We start from the raw sequence: 21,819 nt of genomic DNA, 5'->3' as shown, positions 1-21,819 counted from the left end.
CATTCTTGCTCTGATGTAACCCATAGAGTCAAATAACTGCAATTTCCATTGGTATTGGCATTATTTGATTCATGTATATACACTGTTCCGTTTCCCATCTTCCTTCAAACACAGGGAAATTTGTTTTGGTTGTTTGGCCAATATTAAACCCCCCACAGTGTTATTGCAAACAACAATGCCCGATAGTTATTTCAGACAAAGACACAAAGACAAACAACAACAAAATTGTGTGAATACATGATTAAATAAATGAATATTCAATGTTAGGTTTAAATAGTATAAGGTTGAGTGGCACTTTATTCTAAAATGTTTGTTCCAATTTTTTATGTAACATTTACAAATATTGTTCACCTCACCTTCAACTTCTTAAAATTCCATTACTACATTTATATGAAAATTTAAAATAAATTCAAAATTACTTGGCATGTTTTACCCCTGCCTCCCTCCACACACAATGCCTGCAGGTGTCCCTAAATAGGCCTGAAGTCATGTAACCTATTTTATATTTTTTCTTACATATTATCATCATACATGTTACTACATCTTACATATTGTTTAGTTCTTTAGTATTATACTTTTTGATTTCATTTATACAGTCTATTTTTTTTAATTAAGATCTGTATATGTTTATTGTATGCACCTTCCTGCCACATTAAATTCTGTGTTAGTATAAAGTTACATGGAAATAAAAACACATTTTGAGTCTGATTCTGAACTGAAATTCTTTCCAAACTCGACCAGAAACAAGATAGAACAGGTTTGCAGATTACTGCCACACAACTACGATTTCTATTGGTGGATTTACCAGGTCTGCCGTCACTCCTTGCTCAAAGGTCCACATTTAAATAGAGTGGGTCAAACATAACTGCTAACTGTTCGTCTTACCTGGCTGTGTTTCAGTATCTTAACCGCAATAATGCCTATTTTCGTTGTGCATACCAATGTGGCCAAAGAAGACGTCCCGCAAGAACTTTATTCTGAGGCGACCGTGGAACTGGCCAAAGCCATGCGTTTACCAGAAAAGGTGAGTCTCCAAATCCTGTGGGCGAGGCTGCCTTTAGATATGCCTAGCTATTGTGCATGCTGCTCTTCTGAAATCCAACTAATACTAGGGATAATAGTCCATAGTTTACAGTACACAGTTGTAATTCACTTTGAAATTGTAGTTGCCACTTCTTTTGTAACCTTAAATTGACCTTATATCCACAAGGCCAACTATGTGCTGGAAAAGAGCCAAACATTCTGTTCAGTTGTCTCCTATGTGCTTTATCTCCATTAGTACTTTTGCATCAACATCATCGGAAGCCAGACCATGACTTTTGGGGGAACATCAGAGCCATGTGCCCACTGTGACATCCGTACTATTGGGAGAATTAGTGAGGAACAGAACATGAAGTACTCGAAACTGTTGTGTGGATTGCTGAAGAAACACCTTGGTGTTCCATCTAACAGGTACACTCCTCCTCCTTATTTATCTTTAATAGAATTACCCACTCATATTTTCTCTCACCTGTACATTCACAAACATTTTCAACCTTTGTTTTAGGATGTACATCGACTTCTTTGACTTCAATCCCCAGAATGTGGCCCATGACAACTCAGTTTTCAGCGTGATATTATCCACCAGCCCCATACCTTTATGTGAATAACACCAAAATGATTTGGTATCTCAGTTCCAGATATGTAATAAAATTCATTCATCAAATCATTCATGTGAAGTTTGATGTTTCAATATAAGTGAGCTACTAATCATTGTCTGTGCTCAACACTTAAAACCCAAGAGCCCAATTGAATTACCGTTTTTGCCGACTGCTTATAGCCTACACTGAAAGTGAATGCTCAGACAAAAGCATCAAAACCTTAACATACGTTGTTACCAACTCACATTGGTTTGTGACATAAAAAAAAAAAAATCTTATTACAATCTTTAAAGCTATTGAAAAAGAAGAGTGCCGTAAAACTAAAGGCATAGATTAGCCCTTGTTAAATGATTGTTGTATGTTTGTTATTTGAATTGATTTAATTTGTACGTATCTTTTTATTATTATTTGTAGTAGTAGTAGCAGCAATAGTAGCAGTAGTAGTAGTAGTAGTAGTAGTAGTAGTAGCAGTGGTATTTGTATTATTATACTTATCTTTCCAAGAATACTGCTTGGTGTTGTGGCTGGGAATCACCCTGCCCCAACCTCATATGCTGCTTGGTGTTATTGCAAATAATAGTGCCTGATTGTTATTGTTAAGATGTTTAACCCCCCAAAAGAAGAAAAAAAATTCTGTACTAGAAGACAAAAAAAAATCAAGTGTGAATGCATGATTAAATAAATGAATGTCTGATGTTAGGTTTAAATAGTATAAGGTTGAGTGGCACTTTATTATGATGTTTCTTCTTCTCCATTTTCAATGTTATATTTACAAATATTGTTCACCTTCAAATTCTTAAAGTTACATAACTAATTACATTAATACGAAAAAGAGTGTTAACATACTCAATACTTTACTCAAACAGGTTTTACTCCTGCCCCCCTCCACACACACACACACACACGCCTGCAGGTGTCCCTAAATAGGCCTGAAGTGACACGACATGAGGTGGGGTTGGACCAAAATGCAGGGGAGTCGGTAGGCAATGTCAAACAAAGGGTTTAATACTCAAAACCTGGGACACAGACAGGGTAACACGCAGCGACAAAGGGTAACGCTAAGACAAAGACTGGACACAAAACGGGAACCTAAATACACAGAAACAAACAAGACACAGGTGGACACAATGAAACTAACGAGAACTCAACGAGACACAGGTGAAGACAATGAGATAGGGAAACACTAGGGCAGGGCAAAACCAAAAACCAGGGGGGCACGGCTGTGGCCGTGACATTAAGTCTTTTAACCTGATTGTCCTGTTTTGACATTATTTCCAAACCCAACTAGAAACAAGATGTACAGGTTTGCAGATTACTGCCACATAACTAAATGTTAACACAAAACTTGTCTATGGGTGGATTTAACAGGTGTGCCATCACTCCTTGCCCACATGCCAACATTTAAATAGGGTGCGTCAAACATAACTGCCAACTGTTCATCTTACCTGGCTGTGTTTCAGTATCTTAACCGCAATAATGCCTATTTTTGTTGTGCACACCAATGTGGTCAAAGAAGAAGTCCCGCAAGAACTTTATTCTGAGGCGACCGTAGAACTGGCCAAAGCCATGCGTTTACCAGAAAAGGTGAGTACCTGTACTTACTGTAAGTCGTTCTGGATAAGAGCGTCTGCTAAATGACTAAATGTAAATGTTTACCAGAAAAGGTGAGTCTCCAAATCCTGTGGGCGAGGCTGCCTTTAGATATACCTAGCTATTGTGCATGCTGCTCTTCTAAAATCCTACTAATACTAGGGATAATAGTCCATAGTTTACAGTTCACAGTTGTGATTCACTTTGAAACTGTAATTACCACTTCTTTTGTAACCTTAAATTGACCTTATATCCACAAGGCCAACTATGTGCTGGATAAGAGCCAAACATTCTGTTCAGTTGTCTCCTATGTGCTTTATCTCCATTAGTACTTTTGCATCAACATCATCGGAAGCCAGACCATGACTTTTGGGGGAACGTCAGAGCCCTGTGCCCACTGTGACATCCGTACCTTTGGGAGAATTAATGAGGAACAGAACATGAAGTACTCGAAACTGGTGTGGGGATTGCTGAAGAAACACCTTGGTGTTCCATCTAACAGGTACACTCCTCCTCCTTTCCTCCTTTCATTCTCACTTTTTTCAGGCATGTGACACTTTCCTAGTCAGGGTTAGCGGGGGGTGCATTTCGTGACAAGAAGGAATACAACAAGCCTGTCGTGAGATGCACCCTCCCTCTATTGTCTGTTCTGTATATCCCAGCATCAAATGATTCTGACTGTACACTGAGGGCACTAGTATGAGTAAGCACAGTGAGTTTCAGGCATGTGACACTTTCCTAGTCAGGGTTAGCAGGGGGTGCATTAAGCCTGTCTGAGAGGCACCCCCCCCCCCCCCCCCCCCCCCCCCCCTCTATTGTCTGTTCTGTATATCCCAGCATCAAATGATTCTTACTGTACACTGAGGGCACTAGTATGAGTAAGCACAGTAAGTTTCAGGCATGTGACACTTTCCAAGTCAGGGTTAACAGGGGGTGCATTGCACTTACATCTAATGGAAAACCTGCCATGAAATGCTCTCCCCCCGCATACGTTTATATCCTTCTACGCCAGCATTATGTACATTTAATAGCATAAATTGAATACCAATACATGTGTAGGGTGGACAGGTCTAAAAACAGAATAGTCCATGGTAGGTGAGGGATTATTAGGATTCCTCCGTGAGGAAGAATTTTCAAAAATGAGGTACCATTGGATTCCCTGGATCAAGCCGAGTTCAACGCACACCATGGCGTCAATTTTCGGTTATATAGATTTTCCGCTATTTCCGGTTTTATCAAAAACCTTTGAAAGCCTACTCCTTCTACAATTTTTTTCCAATCTTCCCCAGAATTGGCACACATCATCGTCAGAGCAACCCTCACAGAAGTTATCAAAGGATATTTGATTTTCAGAACGGTTTGTCCGGTAGAGCTAATCAAAATCGGCAACAAAGCAACCAAACAGGAAATTGGATCAAATCTCAGCAAATCTCGGAGATATCAACACCAAACTTGGTACGTCGGTGGAAGACACTAAAACATGTTACCATGTGCAAAGGCAAGTTCATATCTCCAAAAATGATTGATATAAAGCAAATCAAATTTATCGCTAACGCTAAAATAATGCTTTACACATCAGCCAGTCAAAAACTGATACACTGATTCAATCACAAGTTCACATGAAGACCCTGGAGAATGTTTAGTATACAAATCTGAGAAAAAGTTGACTGTAAGATGAAAAGTAGATTTGTGGTGAATATTTGAAACATGCTAGCTGGGCTAATTTCACGTACTGAATTTCAGACACACCTTCTGTTTGGAAACATTCTGCACATTTCATTATCACTCAACTGTTGTTCTGATGACCAATTGCAGCGGAATAATAAAGCCTAACAAATATGCTCGTTCAAGTTTAATGTTGCAATGCTTCTTTACAGAACACCTTAATTATCCAATTGTTTGACTTGTTTTTATGGTCAGTCACCGACAGTATTACCGGCTTACCAAAATGCCCATGTGAATGTTTACTTCTTACCTGACCAACTTGAATATAGGGGTACACGATTGGTGGATGTTATGAAGGTGTCATGTATATGAGCTCTGATTGGATCCACTTTAAAGACTCCGACAAGACTAACATTTTCTTTCATTGTTGAACATAACGATTCACTTCTACTGCAGCCCTTTGAGCTTTTCATCGTTTCGCTATTTGACTATGAGTAATCAAAGGTTACAAGTAACATACAAAACATGTATTTGTGCGTTGTTATTTGTATGATAACTTGAAGACTATTTGAGACTGTTTTAAGGCGTGTGTTATGTATATTAGCAATAGCATATATTAGCATATATTAGCTAGGCTAGCTGCGCTAAGGATTTCCCTTTTTACAGTATGTATTGAACGTTTGCAAGCTATAAAACTTTGAACATTATTTGTGATGTTAGCAGTGGGACCCACATTCGAAAGATCACATATATGTGACGCTATTTGTTAACGGGTTACGTTCTACAGTAGGTTTGTAACTTGTTTGATAAGATAGCTGTAGTGCTAGCCGTAGCCTACTGCCTAGTGCTAATTGTTTTGAGAAACAACGATGTTAGAACGTGTCCGGACAATTTAAATCCAAATTTGTGACCAAGGCTAGTGCTAACCAAGTGTTAAATAACTCGATGTTGTGGAAACGAGGAAACATATTTAAGCGAACAATCGAAGTCGGTCTGTTAAGAACGTCTAAGTAGCAGCAGAAATTCCAGGAATTATCTATTGTCTGTTCTCCATAGCTATAGTAGCAAAATGTTTATCATCTGTCCAAAAAAAAGTCAAGGACTCATACCAATGTAACAATTTATCTATATTTATAAATGTGTTTTTATAGTCTAGAATCTGCTTCGTTATGTGTTAAATTCGAATGTACACAGTAGAACTAGAATATAGGGAAATATTGGATGTGTCAAGTAAAAAAAGGTTGGTGTTTTGAGAATCTTAGCCTAACCATCTGCATATGTTCTTAAAGGTCTATTCTAGAACTGTTACAATCATGTGAGATTATGAAATAGTTGAGCAGTAGTATGGTATCTGACATTTAATAGTTTTGACGCTTTCTCTGTGTTTTTTAGATGCCACGTTACACGAAACGATCTACGGCAGCCAAGAAGAGGATGGCTGCTCAAGACGACCAAGGATCCACTTTTGAGGTTAGAAAAATGAATGTGAGGATTCTTGGCAACATAACTGTTACAGACCCATGTTTTTACTTTTTGTAATTCACTCAACTGTGAATTAACTGTTTGTAGAGTTGTGGTTGTGTGTTTTCTTTTGTGTTCTCCACTCTTCCTTCCCATTTGCTGCATGCAGGTATGGTGTAGTCTGTTTGTTGGCAGATACCTATTCATTTCTCTTCTTCAAGACTGGCAATCTGCTGTTTATTTCCAATCAGCAGTCTAGTTTTTTTTATTCTTGTACCATGTAAGTCAATGGCAGCCCCTAGAACCCTTTGATAACTTTTTGAGAAATTTGGCACACTCATTAAGGACAGTCCCTTGGTCCGACTTACCAAGTTTCATGCCTCCCATTAGACCACTCTAGCGCCACCAATGGGTCAAAGTTGGACTTGTGTTTACAAACGCAACTTTTAAACAGTATGCAGTGTTTCCCACACATAGACTAATTTGTGGCGGTGCGCCACAGAATCAACACCGGCCGCCACACATTGCGTTTCGTAAACATTTTTTTTTTTCGCTATTTAGGTAAAAACACGCAGCGTATTCGTTCAGCTGCATTTCCTTTCCCTGCTCTCCCTCCGTCTCTTTCACGCACGCGTCTTTCTCACATACACACACAGTCACTACGTCAGCACACGTTAGCAACGATGCATACGCCGTTCTAGTGAGACCGACAGCTACATCAGCGAGCCTTCAGCATTAGTGCCGTAGCTAAAGGTCTAGGAAAGTTGAGGCTACTTTTCGCTAGGTACCGACGGACATGTCTTAATCGAAGGTTCCCCTTCGTTGTTTTGGTGAGAAGTTTCAAGAGCTAGCTACTTACCCGGCGTCATGGAGCCGACCAGTTAAATAGTTATTTAGCACCCTGTATGCAGCGTCGCTACCTGCATATGCAGAAATTATTTGTTTGTTGTTGTTGATTGATTTTGTGAATTATTTCGACCCCCCCCCCCGGTCTGACATGAAACAACACCCCCCCCCCCCCCCCCCCCCCCCCCCCCCCCCCCCCGCCACATATAGCTTTCTAATCTGTGGGAAACACTGGTATGACCGATCTTCAAAAATGAGGTACCATTGGATTCCCTGGATCAAGACGAGTTCAACGCACACCATGGCGTCAATTTCCGGTTATATAGATTTTCCGCAATTTCCGGTTTTATCAAAAACCTTTGAAAGCCTACTCCTCCTACAATTTTTGTCAAATCTTCTTCAAAATGACCAGAGATGATCTTCAGAACAAGCCTCACAAAAGTTATGGATTAGAATTTTGATCCTCACAACCGTTTGTCCGTTACAGTCAATCAAATTCAGCAGAAAAGCAGCCAAACAGGAAGTGAAGTCATATCTCAGCAAATCTTTGAGATATCAACACCAAAGTTGGTATGATGACTCGGAACCCTCTTCTGAAAATATCTACAAAATTTGGTGTCATGTGATCACTGGGCGTGGCCGCAGGAAGCAAAAATGTGTTTTGGCCAATAACTATTGATTTGTTTTCCTTTATTGAGTGATTCCTTTGTCTCATGATATCTTGGGACATCCCGTGTGTGACTCATAATTTGTGATAATAGCCGAATTAATGCGGCCGCCATTTTGAATTCATTGAAAAATGTTTTTTCTCTACTCCTCTTACACGTGTTGTCCAATCTTCACCGAATTTAGCAGAGATTATCTTCAGACCAAGCCTCACAAAAGCTAACACGTGGTTTTCTGATTTTCGAAACCCGTTTTTCCGGTACAGGCAATCAAAATGTGCCGTTAAGCCAGCAAACAGGAAGTTGGGTTGTATCTCAGCAAATCTTTGATGGATTCACACCAAACTTGCTGCGTGTACTTGTTACCCTCTTCTGAGGATGTCTAAAATGTTTTCTGGGTCATTTGACTGCTTGGCCACCTCATTGCTGCTTGCAGCTATATTTGGAATTGGTCAGATTTGGTATCCCCTTGGTAAGTCTGCAGCATTGATTTTTCTATACAGTTACAATTGGTCAAGAATAAACTTTTTTCAATGGTTCGCAATGTTTGGAGGAATCCGCCATTACTGCTTGCAGTTATATTTTGCAAATTGTGTCCTCCTGCGCTGAAAAAGCAAGTCCGGACGTCAGCCTCATCTGCATCTAATTTAAAACGGCATGTGGGACTGAAGCATTCAGCTAGCCTAAAAAGTTATCTCAAAGTAATTGAAAGTCAAAAAGAGACCAGGACCCCCTGCCAACAGCCCCAAATGACCCAAACCACATTGTCTGCAGCCTTCAAGGATGTGATTTCCCAGCAGAAGGTAGCCTATAGACACACTCGTATTTTTTTTTAACAATATTACATAGCCATGGTATTTAAGCCATTTTCTAAAGGTAGGTAGGCAGACAAATAAAACAACCCCCCCAATAAAACATTTTGTCCTCTGTCCACACATTTAGTTTATACATTTTTACGATAGAATTTAAGGTCTAGCCTAGTATTTGATTCATTGTCATAGTACTCTGATTTGTTGTGCCTTTTGCAGGGTATACAAATAAATAAACAGGCAAAATTAGCAATAATTTAAAAATGTAAAAAAACTAATGTAGGCCTATTCTAGGAATTGACACATATGAACTACAGTTAAGGCAAGGAGTAGTGATGTGTAGTCGGTGAATCGAAAGGCCAGAGACGCTTGGTGTTCTTCCCTGGCTTGGGAACCACAATTCACCTTAGGTTAGATTCTCAGGGAGATAATTGACTCGTTAATATCTGACTCCAATTTTAAGACACGTGCACAAGTGCGTTACCTGTAACCTCGAGCGCTAAACAGTTAATGACATGAAACTCTGACGTAGGTAAAAATCGTCTGCTTGATCAGAGCACCGATCCTAAAGTATGCGTGTTCACTAAACAGTTGTTTATCTCTACTATAATATAGATTTAACCATAGTCGACCTAGTAGGATATGTAATCGATCACTCAGAGGCCCCGGTAAATTCCTTCAGAGCGTGGAGATCCACTGTAAGTGACTCAGAGGCCTTAAGTTAAAACCTACTCAAAAGTCTATGTTTATAATCAGTTAGCCGCATCAACCAGACTAGATCTAAGTTTTCACCGCCGTAGCCTGATAGATACGTTTCAAAGAGAACAAGTAACGTCAAAATGCAAAATAATAGTTTATTATCTAAATAGTAAGATAATCAATACAATGATAATGAAATATCATCAAATACAAAACATACCTTCAGAGCAATGGTTAACAAAGGTATGTCACAATAAAGACTAGGCGCCTAACGCACCGGAGCTGTATCGTAAACCAAACTCGAAGTGATTGGTAACACTTCTTCCTATATACACCCAAACCTGACTAAAGTGGGGACACCGGTCACATGACTGAAAAGTAGTCTAAACGCATACAAATTCAAATTGGATCATTAATCAAGGCTACAGTAGACCAAGTGGTTCCCTTGCAAGTCAGGGAAATATGTTAAACACATGTTGGTCTGCTGTAGGCACAAACTCTGTAAACCCTGTACATGTACATGTTACAGTATTACAATTATTACTAGCATGTAATACATAAAGTAAGATACAAAGCATATCAAACATGACATTAAAAGCTGTTTAGAACCTTATTTTCAAGAACACAACTTTTAATGATAATTTCAGAGTCTTCCTCTGTCCATCTTCCTCTTCAACTGTTGAGACCACCTCTCCAGAGGTGTGTCATTAAGGTGTGATTGTCATTTTAGCATTCATGTAAATCAACGACTGTCCCAGACGAGTGTCTGGGTGACCAGTGACAAAGGGGCTGCCAAAACAGCCCTACAATGGATAAAGTTTTCTTTAAAAACAAGTTGTCTTTCATTCTCACTTTCCACCTTAAACTAGGATATGAACTGAACTATGAACTACTTCAGAATTTAAATGGTGAACTATGAACGTGAACTATTCATGTTTACTTGTGTGAACTGAATTTTGAACTAGTTCATGAGAGGTATGAACTTGCACAACACTGTTATAAAGGCACCAGAAGTGAACAACCATATGGTTGGGGCTCCCGAGCAGGGCCGGTCCAACACCGGTCCAACACCGACCCTGCTCGGGAGCGCCAACCATGTGCCATGCCATACAGTGGCCCATGCCATGTGAAATACTTTGAACCTGCTACACAAAATGTATTTTTTAGCAGGTTCAAAGTATACTGGGGTATTTTTCCTCAGAATGCGAATGTTGAATGTTGGTTCGCGTTCGTTACTATACCGTTTGAATGACGAATTTTAAGGATTTTGTGTTGAAAATAGCATCTGATATTTACATAGATAACAGACATCCTTTTCTTGAATTCAACAACAAAGACGGTATAATGTGAGACTTCTGTCTCCCCTTCTTTTGGATGCGATATCAAGACGAAATCCTTCACTCTTTGAATCGCGCACGCTCCCGCGAGGGGGTGCCAATCCAGAGAGTCATGCATTGGGTGATTCAACACCGGGCCCAAGGCATAAGCGAACTAAGCGGCTGCTTAGGGCCACCGTGGCCACCAGAGGGCCCCCAACAGCACATTAAATTACAGTTTCATGTAATTTATTGGTGGCCAAGCCGCGAAGCGGCGAAGCCACATAAGTGATTCTACCTTTTCTTATTATTAGGATTCCTCCGTCAGGAGGAAACCTATTGTTATTGTTAGTTTTATTATTATTATTATTATTCTTGTTCCATGGAAGTCAATGGCAGCACCTAGAACACTTCGACAACTTTTTGTGAAATTTGGCACACTCATTAAGGACAGTTGATTCTATACCTACACCAAGTTTCATGTCTCCCATTAGACCACTCCAGCGCCACCAACGGGTCAAAGTTGGACTTGTGTTTACACACGCAACTTTTGAACCGTATGACCCATTTTCAAAAATGAGGTACCATTGGATTCCCTGGTTCAAGCAGAGTTCAACGCACCCCATGGCGTCAATTTCCGGTTATATAGATTTTCCGCTACTTCCGGTTTTATCAAAAACCTTTGAAAGCCTACTCCTCCTACAATTTTTGTCATATCTTCTTCAAAGTTACCAGAGATGATCTTCAGACCAAGCCTCACAAAAGTTATCGAAAAGAATTTTGATCCTCACAACCGTTTGTCCGGTACAGCCAATCAAATTCATCAGAAAAGCCGCCAAACAGGATGTGAAGTCATGTCTCAGCAAATCTTTGAGATATCAACACGAAACTTGGTATATCGATGGAAGACACTACAACATGTTACCGTGTGCAAAGGCAACTTCATATCTCCAAAAATGATTGATATAAAGCACATTGAACTTATCGCTAACGCTAAAATAATGCTTTACACATCAGCCAGTCAAAAACTGATACTCTGATTCAATCACAAGTTCATATGAAGACTCTTGAGAATGTTTATAACACAAATCTGTGAAAAAGTTGACTGTAAGATCAAATGTCGATTTTTGGTGAATATTTGAAACATGCTTGCTTGGCTAATTTCTAGCCAAATTTCCAATGAATGTCTCCCCTCCTCCTGCCCGCGCGTGCTCCACATCCTCACACACTCAGCCTTAACTTACACACGCGCGGGCTTGGCAAGACGCACACGCAACATTTCAGGAGAGTGTGGGCTGACCAAGCCCCCACTCATTCCTTGGTTTCTAGCAAAGGCCTTGTGGATCTTGTAATCTTGGATCTCTTAACAAAAGCTGATCTTTTTAGTATTGCATTTCCGATTTTGTATGCAATGGTAAAAAGTTATACAAATCCTGAAACATTGATATATATATAAGTATTTATATATATAAATCTTTATTTCAGACGCCAAGTTACACATAAAATAACAGACATAGAGCTATAAAAAAGAGAGTAAAACAAAAACATAAAACATAGATAATACAGTGCATAAAAAGTATGAAGACAGTTGTGCCAATGTAGTCTTAAGTTCCAAGTAATCGATAGCAGCTCTTTAGAGGGTTGACCAGAGCCTCTACTATTCAGTTCTCAGACTTGTCCAGTCGACACATGAAACCATACATCAGTTGTCTCAAGATTGCCTTACAGGTTGGTACGTGCTTTTGACACAAACAACTGACTAGCACTATGCCACCTTGGCACATTAAGTAGCAATCTAAAAGCATCATTGTAGGCTACTTTCAGTATCTGTATACTCCTTTTCCTCTACATAGACCACAAATGAGCAGTGTACAATGGTGTTATGTAGGTTCTAAACAGGGAACATTTAACTGAATCTGAGCACATAGAAAACGTCCTTAATAACATACTGGCCTGAGAATATATTTGACAGCGCTGTTGATACATATCGTTGTCATCTGTCCAATCATCAGAAATGACATGGCCCAGATATTTTATTTCCTCACAAACACCAAGAGGACTGCCAGATAAATAAAAGGTAGGAAAGGTTAATTTCCTGTCCTGATTACTTCTGACTATCATTATGTGGCTTTTCTTTGCATTATATTTTATATCATGATCTAAGCCATACTGAGAGCACACCCATAGCATCTGTTGCAACAGGCTGAGTGGAACCAGATCATCTGCGTACATCAGATGATTGACAATAGATTCACCAACAAGACAGCCTGTATTTGTCTTATTCAGCTGGCTTGATAAGTTGTCCATATCCATATTAAACAAAAAGGGAAATCAAATTCCTCCTTGTCGAACTCCGTTAAGGAGCTGATACAACATTGTCCCATTTAACATGAAAAGTTTGATTGGCATACCAGAACACCAAAATCTTCACAAGAGGTTTAGGGACACCTCTCGCTATTAGCTTCATAAACAGTTTTTCATGACAAATTCGATCGAAAGCTTTGTAAGCATCAATAAAGCATAAAAATACAGATTAATTAAGACTTGTGTACCTGAGACAATCTCCTTCAGAGCATAGATACAGAGATCAGTACCATGTTTTCTTTTAAAACCAAACTGATTGTCTGCAGTCAGAATATACATTTCCAATTTAGCTACCTAAACTGTCCAAGCAACCAGAACTGGTATATCATCTTGTTAGCAAATCAAATTGTTCATAACAGGATCATGTGTCAAGAAGCTAGACTACAAGCTTCCGGCTCCGAAATAACAGTAATACAAGGCTGCTGAGCTTTAAATAAATATTGTCAAACCCTGTCAAAAGTAACATATAAAATTTGAGTGAGAGGTTGTTTTTAACATCTGATTGTATAATGTGTTGCAGTTGGAGAGTGTAAGCTGTGTTGTTTCTAATACTTGTTGAGTGTACTGTAGACTGAACTGGCTGGTGAAGAGACCATGAGCTGGCTGATGATGGGAGACTGAGCTGGCTGGAGATGGTAGCCCGATCTGACTGGAGATGGTAGACTGATTTGGGATGGGAGATTTAGCTGACTAGTCCCTGAAGCTATTGAAATGGTACTTTGCCTCTGAAGCAACCTAATCCCTACCACGGATATACAGTCAGAGGTTTTCATCCATTTGCCTGTCAGCAGAAACTAGCAACTTGTCAGCTATGTGTGTATCACACACTATACATTTGAGACACGGACTGTCTCTCCACCTTCAAGAGAAGGCTCAAGACGAACTTGTTCAGTACAATGGTACTTAAGAATGGTTTGCTGAACCCAACGCAAGTTTCCTCAAGGATCACAATGACTCTTGCTTAGACTGTTGCTCTTGTTGGTTAGTGGTAGCTGATTTAAACTGTTGTATTCTATTTGAGTTATTCCTATTTGTAATGCTTTCCTACAGGTACACTTGCACTTAGAGATTAATGTTATGTAATTTTAACTTGTTTAACTACATGCTCTTATGGTTTCTTCCCTTTAGCACTATTTTTTGGTTGTTCACAATATGTACTTCTTGTTTTTGACTACTTGCAATGCTATCTTGTTGTTATTATCAGTGACCTATGCACTTTGTAAAGCTCTCTCTTGGAAGTCGCTTTGGATAAAAGCGTCTGCTAAATGAATAAATGTAATGTAAATGTACATTTTTACTTAGTCTCTTTCTGCTAAATGTTCGTTTGGTGTATTTTTCCCTTTTGCATATAATGTTGAATGGGATGTCTAGTTCACTGTGATACACCAACTCTAGTAAGGCTTGAGCATAGGGCTCGAATTGTAGTTGCTTCCTCAGGGAAAGGTTCCCTTTAGGGCTTGTATCTTTGTGTATTACAAGACAAAAGTGAAGGAAAGAAAGTAGTTATTTTAAATCAGATCATTTCTTGAACTATATATTTAGTTATTATAAATAATATTCACATAAAATGCACTTCCAATTAATAATATAGCCTAACAAATATGCTCGTTCAAGTGTAATGTTGCTATGCTTCTTTACGGAATACCTGAATAATACAATTGTTTGACTTGTTTTTATGCATTTGAAGGTCTGTCACCCACTGACAGTATTACCGGCTCACCAAAATGCATGTGAATGTTTACGTCCTACGTTGAATATTGGGGTACACGATTGGTGGATGTTATGAAGGTGTCACGTATATGAGCTCTGATTGGATGCGGACTATAGGTGTCCTGAAAACTTGCCTGTGTCGATAAAGAAACAAAATGTTTGTTCGTTGAAAAATGTGCAGTAACTGGACATGCAAACACATTGTAAAAGGGTTGAAGGAAAGTATTAAAGCGATACAGAAAAATCCTGCTCCTCTATCGCGAGGGATCGTTCTAATGCACGATTTTGAGCTTCAGCACTCCACCTTCAGGACCCAAACAAGAAGACTTATTTCATCTCTGAAGACCTGAAGACAACTAGCGTTACTACTGCAGCCCTTTTCATTTTCCTTGTTGCACTATTTGACCGTGAGTAATCATTACATATAACGACAGTAGCCTACAAAACATGTATCTTAGCGTTATTATATGTATGATAATTGGAAGACTATTTGATATAGTTTTAAGGCGTGTTATTAGCTAACAAGATATTAGCTAATTTGAGCTAGGCTAGGTGAGCTAAGGATTTCTTTGTTTACAGTATGTATTGCAGGCTTGCAAGCTATAAAACTTTTAACATTATTGTCATGTTACGCTGTGGGACCGACATTCGAACGATCACATATTGTGACGCTGCTCATTAACGGGTTACGTTCTACAGTACGTTTGTAACTTGTTTGGTAAGATAGCTGTAGTGCTAGCCGTAGCCTAGTGCTAATTGGTTTGAGAAACAGCCATTTTAGAAGGTGTCCGGATAATTTAACTCAAACATTGTGACCAAGGATAGTGCTAACAAAGTGTTAAATAACTCTCGATTTTGTGGAAAATAGAAAACATTTAAGCGAACGTTTGAAGTCGGTCTGAAAGTGGTTAAGAAGTATCAGCGGAAATTCCAGGAATTATTTCATTGTTTGTTCTCGAAACTATATAGCGAAATTTTAAACAAATATGTAGACACATACCCCTTAATGCTATTAAAAGGTCAAGGGCTCGTACTAATGTAACATTTTATCTATATATACACAAATTTGTTTTTATAGTCTTCAATCTATCTGCTTCTTAATATCTACAGACTTACATTCGAATGTACACAGTTGAAATAGAATACAGGGAAATATTGGATGTGTAAAGTAAAAAGAGGTTGGTGTCTTGAGAATTCAAACCATCTTATCATGTTCTTAAAGGTCTTAAAGGTACTAGAACTGTTGAGCATGAAGTTACAATTATTTAAGATTATGAAATAGTTCAGTAGTGTGGTATGTGGCTTTTTATAGTTGTGATTTTTTCTGTATTTTTTAGATGCCACGTTCCAGCAAACGTTCTACAGCGGCCAAGAAGAACTGGGCTCGTTCAGATGACCAAGGGTCCACTTTCGAGGTTAGAAAAATGAATGTGAATGGTTGAATGAGGATTCTTAACATCACTGTTACATTTTTCAATGGTTCGCAATGTTTGGAGGAATCCGCCATTACTGCTTGCAGTTATATTTATTATTATTACGCTTCTTCTGTCATTGGAGTCTATGGCAGCCCCTAGAACCGTATGGTAAAAAGTTGTGAAATTTGGCACACTCATTAAGCACAGTCCCTTCTTTATATTCACCAAGTTTCATGTCTCCCATTGGAGCACTCTAGCGCCACCAACTGGTCAAAGTTGGACTTGTGTTTACACACGTAACTTTTGAACCGTATGACCGATTTTCAAAAATGAGGTACCGTTGGATTCCCTGGATCGAGACGAGTTGAACGCACACCATGGCGTCAATTTCCGGTTATATAGATTTTCTGCCATTTTGAATTTTGTGAAAAAAACGTTTTTTTGCTTCTCCTCCCTCAATTTTGGTCAAATCTTCCCCAGAATTGGCACACATCATCATCAGACCAACCCTCACAGAAGTTATCAAAGGATATTTGATTTTCAAAACCGTTTGTCCGGTACAGCCAATCAAAATTGGCAACAAAGCAACCAAACAGGAAGTTGGATCATATCTCGGCTAATCTTTAAGAAATCAACCCCAAACCTGGTGTGATGACTCGGAACCCTCTTCTGAGGCTGTCCAATGAATTTGGTGTCATGTCATTACTGGGCGTGGCCGCGGGAAGCAAAAATGTGTTTTGGCCAATAACTGTTGATTTGTTTGCCTTTATTAAGTGATTCCTTTGTTTCATGATATCTTGGGACGTCCCGTGTGTGACCCATCATCATTTGTGATAATAGCCAAATTGATGCGGCCGCCATTTTGAATTCATTGAAAAACGTTTTATCTCTACTCCTCCTACACATGTTGTCCAATCTTCACCAAATTTCGCAGAGATTATCTTCAGACCAAGCCTCACAAAGGCCATCACATGATTGTTTGATTTTCACAACCGTTTGCCCGGTACAGGCAATCAAAATGTGCAATTAAGCCATCAAACAGGAAGTTGGGTCGTATCTCAGCAAATCTTTGATGGATTCACACCAAACTTGCTGCATGCACTCGGAACCCTGTTCTGAGGATTTCTAAAGTGTTTTATGGGTCATTTGACTGCTTGGCCACCACATTGCTGCTTGCAGCTATATTTTTTAAAGCGACTCAGAGGGGCGCCCATATCAATTCTGCTTAGGGCCCATAAAAACTTGGGCCGACCCTGCTCCCGAGATACATCCACAGCGAACTGATTGGACCGTACGTGTTACAGCAAGATACATACTTAAATTCTACTCTGTGCTATCTTGGAATTGGGAAGTTATGTGCTCATAATAATGGTGCACCTTTAGAAAGTTTCTTGGACAGGTGGGACTGTCTTTTTCAATTGATACCGTCTGCCCCCTTAACGTGTGTGTCCACTACAGGGACTCAGCGAGCAACGCAATGCCTTCCATTTATTTTCAATGTAGCCAGTCAGGCTAATTGCTTAACAGGTTTTGATGGCAGTCTTTGTGAGATGTGATAGCCCATGTTTACCTCCAAGTATTATGGTTATTTGACTTGTTTGTAGTTTTGACACAATCTGAACCCATATAAATACGTTACACAAATTCCACAACAAGTAGGCTATGTTAGCAATCGGCATAAACTGTATATTTGACAGAATAAGTCAGAACGTTCAAACGTTGCAACATGCATGTATTTGTCTGGAAAGCCCAGTTGGTGGCGGTAACGCAACATAACGCGGAAGAATTGGAAGAAGACAGAAGAAGCTAACACATGGAAAACGGAGGGACAGTGGGGTGATCGAATTCCTGAGACTGTTAAAATGTGAAATTTGTGTAGTTCGTGGTTAATGTTGGCTTCTGATATCTCTAAACGTCGACGACAAACTCTAAACTGCAGCGTCTTCTACGGACTTTATTCTATCAGGTGTATGTTTTATTGTATTTTATTATTGAATAGGCTAGCTGATACTGTAGTCAAGGGGTTCAACAACAATGTATTTGCTAGCTGTTTACGTAGCATGCGTGGATGCTATAGCTGGCTTACATTTTATAAGTAACTTTGAAATATGTATGTATTTTTTTTGCATTTGAAGGAACATTTCAGCCATATTGAAACATTAAAAAATGTTACCAGTCAGGGGTTAGCTAGGCTAACTGCAGACGTAGCTCTAACCAGCTTCATTCCATAGTGGTATGATCTACAGTGGCCCTGGTACCCAATTAACGCACTGGTAGGCTATATGCCAGCCAACTCTACGCACTGCCATTTAAGAACTTGAATAAACAAAACACAAGGAATTGTGAAGTGAAAGAAAAAGAAAATGGCATTTAGAAAACACACAGCAATTACAGACAACAAAATACAGAAACGCGTAGGAATGACACCAAACCAGAGCTTCAGGATGCGTAAAGTGATGAACACATAGGACACGTAGTGACTTACAACCGCTCATGATCAACAGTCAGTGGTGTGTGCTAAAATGTATCTACAAAATAATTATTACGTGTTCATTATAAGTGTCCTCTGAAAACACCTCCCTTGTCGTTTGGTATAACTGTAACGCGTTATTGTGTTGTCTGTAATGTGTTGTGTTAATATTTGTAGCACATTTCTGTTATGTGTTGTGTTGCCTGTAATGTGTCATGTTGTCTGTTGTCACAATTTGGACCGCGCTTTCTAAATGCTGAACGTTTTGTCTATTTAGCATTAGTTTTTTTGGAAAAAGTTGCAATGCATGGAGCTCTCAGGGCCACCGTAAACATGACCAGATACATAAACTTCACTATACAATGAGGTAGGGCAGCAAACCAGCATCACACTTATATGTATTACCTAATATTACCATCTTTTAATGCCAGAACTAACTTAGTTTGACAGCTCTGCCGCCTGCGAAGTCACACAGCTCGTCAAGATGTCAGACTATGCCAGGAGGGCGTTTAGGATGCAGTTGGGGACCATCATGGATGCCGTTATGAAGACTGCCGTGTGTGAGATCGCCAAGATCTTCGAGAGCAGCCTGTGTGAGCAGCAGTTGGAGCTGACTCAGCATGTGGAGGAGATCTCCATGCTCCGGGGCAAGCTGGACAAGGCAGAGAGGAGGCTAAGGGGCGATGCTGAAGAGGGGAAACGGATGCCGGCAGTGGAACTGCATGTTGACGTGGAGACCTTCAGCAAAAACATATCCACAATGATGACAGATCCAGATACACGAGATAATGGTAATTTGAAACGCTTCTTCTGTCGTTATTGGGTGATGGATGGGTCGGTTGGAGTAATTACACACTTGGTCAGTTACGTATATCACTTTTGCCTTTTTGACATTTCGTCTGTTTCACTTCCTTTTTGACGCTCACACTTGTGTGTGTGTGTGTGTGTGTGCGTGACGCATGTGCGCACACAGTTCCTGACTACTGGTGCGCTCCTGTCCAGAGTGATGAGCTCGTGGCCTCGTCCTCCAATGCCGGACAGGAGAACGAGTGTCCCAGTGTGACGTTAAAGCCGCTGACTGTGACACTGTGGCGCATGCCCGACATCAAACAGGAGGTCTGTGACTAACAATGACAGGTGGTCATCTCAGGAATCATTTGAATTTAGGAATAGTTAGGAATTTGTATTATTTATCTTTTCAGGTAGAAGATGACTTTGAACCCCATCTGATAACAGCCCTTACAACAAGTCCTCCTGGTATAAGTGAGTTCCTCAGTTTATTACTTGATATATATATTCGCCACAAACGTTCTGAATTAAATCCACATATTGCTCGTATATTTATGCTCTGTACTTACTCAAGGGTCAGATTAACTAGACTGTTTTTTCATATCTGTTCTGATAATACCTAGACATCTACAGCCCTTGGTCATATCTGTATGGAGAGAAGTGAAGAAAATATCTGACACAAAATACAAAATCTTTTCATGTTAGAAGAGAAGGAAGGGGTTGGTGTGTGTCAAACACCAATCAATCATTGAGTACTAGTAGGTAATTTGACAGATTTTCTTTTTCTCCATTCTCCCTAGGGATGGAAGCAGACTGTGGCCTGGAGGGGCGACTCAGAGACAGCATCCATCAGCTCAACCTTCCTCTGATCGCGGCAGAGTATGCCTGTGGTCAAAATCAGCCAATGTTAGGTAGGATCAAGCAAGAAGAGTGTGAAACCACCATCAAATCTGAAGCACCGAAGCATAAAAGAAGGCGCAAATCGAAGCACCACAAAAGATCCCAAAATACCAACATGTCACAGATGAAACCGCCAAAGTTAATCGAAGGACAAATTAGTTATAAATGCAAATTTTGCAAGAGAATTTTCGATACAGAAGTCGGCCTGAAAGTGCACTCATGGTTTCACAAGAAGTGTCCAAACTGCCACGACATATTCCCCTACCCAAGTATTCTCCGAAGGCATATTAAGATGTGCTGCCGGGTAAAGGAGGAGACTGAGACAACAGAAAGGAAAGCGAACACCAGCAGTCAAACCGTTTCCCCTAGCTCTCCACGCAAGAAGAAGAATCTCCCCGACTACCTGGCGAATGAGGGAACTACCTCAGCAAACTTCCCTAAACAGCACACCTGCAAACATTGCAATCGCAAGTTCCGAACGAAGGCCTATTTAAGGATGCATGTGAAAAACTTTCACGACGAACCGTGGAAGTATCCCGGAAAGAGGAGAGACCTGGCCTGGACCGTCCCTTTCGAGGAGAACACGGAACACCAGACGCACACCACCAACCCTCGCAGGAGACACAGAAATCTAGCTGCTTTGAGTAAGTTGAATCCCAAGGGCAAAGGAAATGTACTGGAGACTCTTGGCAAGAGGGTTTCTAATGGCTATAAGTGCAAAGTGTGCAAGAAGGTTTTCTGCACTAAGAGCCGCTTTAAAGAACATGTGCCCCTCCACACCGATGACAAGGCGCTTCAGTGCAGACGCTGTGGTCAGAGTTTCCGGATTCACGCACGCTTGTCCAGACATCATAGGATTTGCACTGGGCCACTCAAGAGTTTGCAGTGTGAGGATTGCAGCACGACATATGCCAACCAGATAATGCTAAGCAGACATATGATGGATGTCCACAAAAGGAAGCCCCACACCTGCAAGATCTGTGGAAAGGGCTTCTCATACATGGGGAGCCTGAGGGAACACTATAAACGACTCCATGCCTGATAACTCGGTTCTCCGATCTCCTATAGAATTCAACCATGGTTTAATCAAATACTTCATTTACTGTACTACAGTACTGTACCATTCCAGAGGAGTCAAAGTTACATTGTTTAGGATATTAGATTATTTTGAAAATTAATGTAATGAAGATGACAGTAATGTCCCTTATCTAGTGAAGGATTTTGTTTGTTTGATCTTATTAGATTTGCTTTGTAAGAAAGCTTTTTTTATGAAAGTTATACGCATGTAACATAATTGCATCAAATGAATTATTTCACTGCTGTTGTGCATTAACTGAGACAAATACCGCCAAATATTTAGTTCAATAGCCATTTTACATGTATGGAAAGTGAATAAAATATCTTTACAGTAATGGTGTTTACATAGCATTTGTATAATTATATTCCTAACTATATTACATAATTGCACAGATTAACATAA

General features: G+C 39.8%; 2 protein-coding genes across 2 annotated transcripts; both read left to right on the top strand.

The window, feature by feature from the left end:
- The first annotated feature begins 773 nt into the window (after window positions 1-773).
- Window positions 774-1,708, top strand: LOC124467743 (macrophage migration inhibitory factor-like). Its single transcript, XM_047020153.1, has 3 exons — window positions 774-1,024; window positions 1,280-1,452; window positions 1,547-1,708. Exons 1-3 carry the CDS (start codon window positions 917-919, stop codon window positions 1,647-1,649), a joined length of 384 nt encoding a protein of 127 aa, XP_046876109.1. The 5' UTR covers window positions 774-916; the 3' UTR covers window positions 1,650-1,708.
- An 877-nt stretch (window positions 1,709-2,585) lies between these two features.
- LOC124470609 (zinc finger protein 585B-like) lies at window positions 2,586-21,751 on the top strand. Its single transcript, XM_047024539.1, has 10 exons — window positions 2,586-2,798; window positions 3,157-3,224; window positions 3,560-3,732; window positions 6,288-6,365; window positions 7,690-7,720; window positions 16,103-16,180; window positions 19,093-19,441; window positions 19,624-19,766; window positions 19,853-19,913; window positions 20,240-21,751. The coding sequence occupies exons 1-10, from the start codon at window positions 2,627-2,629 to the stop codon at window positions 21,379-21,381; spliced, it is 2,295 nt and encodes a 764-aa protein (XP_046880495.1). The 5' UTR covers window positions 2,586-2,626; the 3' UTR covers window positions 21,382-21,751.
- The last annotated feature ends 68 nt before the right edge of the window (window positions 21,752-21,819 follow it).

The sequence above is a fragment of the Hypomesus transpacificus genome, chromosome 1 (genome assembly GCF_021917145.1).
Source record: "Hypomesus transpacificus isolate Combined female chromosome 1, fHypTra1, whole genome shotgun sequence".
NCBI lineage: Eukaryota > Metazoa > Chordata > Actinopteri > Osmeriformes > Osmeridae > Hypomesus > Hypomesus transpacificus.
Note: the sequence above shows the minus strand (reverse complement) of the source record. Positions and strands in the feature narration are given on the sequence as shown.

Coding starts and splice junctions, on each gene's coding strand:
- LOC124470609 (XM_047024539.1), top strand. CDS start 2,627: ATGTCAAACAAAGGGTTTAATACTCAAAACCTGGGACACAGACAGGGT. Junction 3,225..3,559: donor CCATGCGTTTACCAGAAAAG/GTGAGTACCTGT, acceptor TATCTCCATTAG/TACTTTTGCATCAACATCAT. Junction 19,767..19,852: donor TGCCCGACATCAAACAGGAG/GTCTGTGACTAA, acceptor TTATCTTTTCAG/GTAGAAGATGACTTTGAACC.
- LOC124467743 (XM_047020153.1), top strand. CDS start 917: ATGCCTATTTTCGTTGTGCATACCAATGTGGCCAAAGAAGACGTCCCG. Junction 1,025..1,279: donor CCATGCGTTTACCAGAAAAG/GTGAGTCTCCAA, acceptor TATCTCCATTAG/TACTTTTGCATCAACATCAT. Junction 1,453..1,546: donor CTTGGTGTTCCATCTAACAG/GTACACTCCTCC, acceptor CCTTTGTTTTAG/GATGTACATCGACTTCTTTG.